Raw genomic sequence first — 2,468 nt, forward strand, 5'->3', positions numbered from 1 at the left:
CCTCCCACGACTATCCTTTATTTAATTAATTGCAGATTGTTTTTATAGACTTAAACATTACATTGGCTTTCAACCATATTTTTACTCTTCCTATAGCCCCCAGTGGCACAGCGGTATGTCTGCGGACTTACAACGCTAAAAACCGGGTTTTGATACCCGTGGTGGGCTGAGCACAGATAGCCCTTGTGTAGCTTTGTGCATAATTAAAAACAACCAAACTCTTCCTATAATTCATTCAGAATGGTTATCTGGTTTATCTTGGCCTGTTTATTTGTAACTTGTTGACTTGGGGTTGAGCCTTGATCTGATTGTGACTAATACTACGATCTCAAGAACAGAGAGTATTAATATACCCATACTGTTTTCTACTAGGACACTCTTCGTGACCACTGTGATATGTCTAGTGACTGTTTAACCAATTGTTGTGTGACACCACTCGTTGCACCACTGTACTTTGTGATTTTTGTGTTAATGGCCCAGTTTGTTCTGGTAAATGTGGTGGTGGCTGTACTGATGAAACATTTAGAAGAATCACATAAACAGATGGATGAGGATATTGAGATGGACAAGGAAATTGAGCAGGAACTGGCAGCTGAAGTAAGAGAAGCCCAGGAAATGGAACTGGAGGAAATACTTGAACAGGTAACTCCCAAAATGTTCTGTATGATGAGATGGCTTTTACCAGAGGGATAAACTTGATCAAATGATAAAAATAAATTTACGGTATTACTAAAACTTATAATTTAATTGATTTTTAATTTTGTTTTATATATATGTATTTATTTATTCATGAAATTGTTATTAGTTTATACTATATATAAATACGCACATACACACAAAACAAAATATCATAAATGCAATAATGTGTCATACAAACCTTTCTATTACTTCAAAACTGTTGGTTTGTTTTTCATTCAAGCCTAAGGTTTACTATTTGTATAATAATTTGATACAATTAGTACCGAATGAAAGATAAACGAAGGTGCTTGAGCAGTACCTATTTGATTATAAAATAATTTCAAATATATTGCTGATTAGAATGTCAGAAATACATAGCTTGTACGTGTTTCCAACTTTTCTGTTTACTGCAATACTTAAGTAATTTTTCTAAATAGTTGTTGAGGTAATACAGTAGCTAAACCTAAACTAATTAAAATATTTTGGAAAGAAACAAAAAAGACTGATTTTTGTGTGTTTCATTTATTTTTGGTAATAATATACTGTGTGTTTTAATGATTTTAATAAACATTACAATTTATCGTATAAGAGTAGTATAATTCAGTTGTTGTTTGTAAGAAACTTGGTTCATGAGGCCTGGAAATAACCTTAAAGAAGGTCATGAGTATGAAACTCGCTGTAGCTCATAAAACACTATCTATTATAACCATAGTTATATGTTTTGCTAGTACATTTTCAGCAAACTATTGTGTAAGAAATTTAATGTACAGAAATGTATTTTTCTTCAAAAAAAAAATATATATATATATGAAGTATTATATTTTAGTTTTGTATTTCATAAAGTCTGGTGTGTTTCATTTACTTGAAATAAACATTTTGTAAAATATATATTATCTCCTCTATCAGGAATCATCTAAAGAACAACCCCAAGCTAAGGATGTTATGGTAACGAGTCCTCAGAGACTTCTTGCTAAAGCCTCATCTGTACCCATTAATTTCACTTTTACTTTCCCACATCCCTGTTAAATCAGTGACAAAGGCAAGTTAAGTTTATGATAACATCATCACAGTCAAATAACATCATGACAGTCAAGAAGTAAATTTGGTAAAAAAGAACAATTGGAATCAGCAAATAAAGTTGATACATAAATGTTTACAAGTAACAGAGAAATATATATGAATTTGTTGATCTAACATTTTAAGTTATTTCTGACGATCAATCTCATCTGTCAAGTTTTGCAAGTTGTATAAAACAACCTACAGCAGTCTGTTCTTCATAATTGTCACAGGTTTATATTTCATCTGAGAAATCACTAGAGATATAAAAGAGCAGAACAGCCAATGTAGAAAATTAAATTATTTTCAGTGTGAAACACTAGTTTTATACTAAAACTTAATTATCAGCATCATTGATATTTGTGTGTGTACATCTCTACTGACTGGTGACTTTATTATGGTAGAAAGTGTCTTCTTCTATTGTAGACTATTCACTAAAAAGTATGGTTTGTAATTGGTTCACAGATTTACAGTGGTGAGTGTTATATGCAAGCTTAACCATATTCGAGTACAGTGATTGCATTGATCAAGGAATGTCACTAAAGTCACTTTCATGTTCTTTTTCGAACCAGTTTCAATTAATACAAAGGCAGTGAATTGTTCCATTATTGTCTTTCCTTTAATTACTGTCCTGTTCTTCAAGTCAGTTTCAGTTAGTACAAGAGCGGTAAATTGTTCCATTATTGTCTTTCCTTTAATTACTGTCCTGTTCTTCAAGTCAGTTTCAGTTAGTA

At 31.6% G+C, this 2,468-nt stretch overlaps 1 protein-coding gene across 1 annotated transcript in view; it reads left to right on the top strand.

Moving 5' to 3' along the window:
- The window catches only part of LOC106471958 (voltage-dependent T-type calcium channel subunit alpha-1G-like), a 66,638-nt gene extending 64,934 nt beyond the window's left edge, over positions 1–1,704 (top strand). Inside the window, exons 29-30 of the mRNA XM_022400566.1 lie at positions 373–642; positions 1,585–1,704. Coding sequence (XP_022256274.1) covers positions 373–642; positions 1,585–1,704 — 390 coding nt within the window. The remainder of the gene's footprint in view (positions 1–372; positions 643–1,584) is intronic.
- Positions 1,705–2,468: the final 764 nt, after the last annotated feature.

Source organism: Limulus polyphemus, unplaced genomic scaffold (genome assembly GCF_000517525.1).
Source record: "Limulus polyphemus unplaced genomic scaffold, Limulus_polyphemus-2.1.2 Scaffold4990, whole genome shotgun sequence".
NCBI lineage: Eukaryota > Metazoa > Arthropoda > Merostomata > Xiphosura > Limulidae > Limulus > Limulus polyphemus.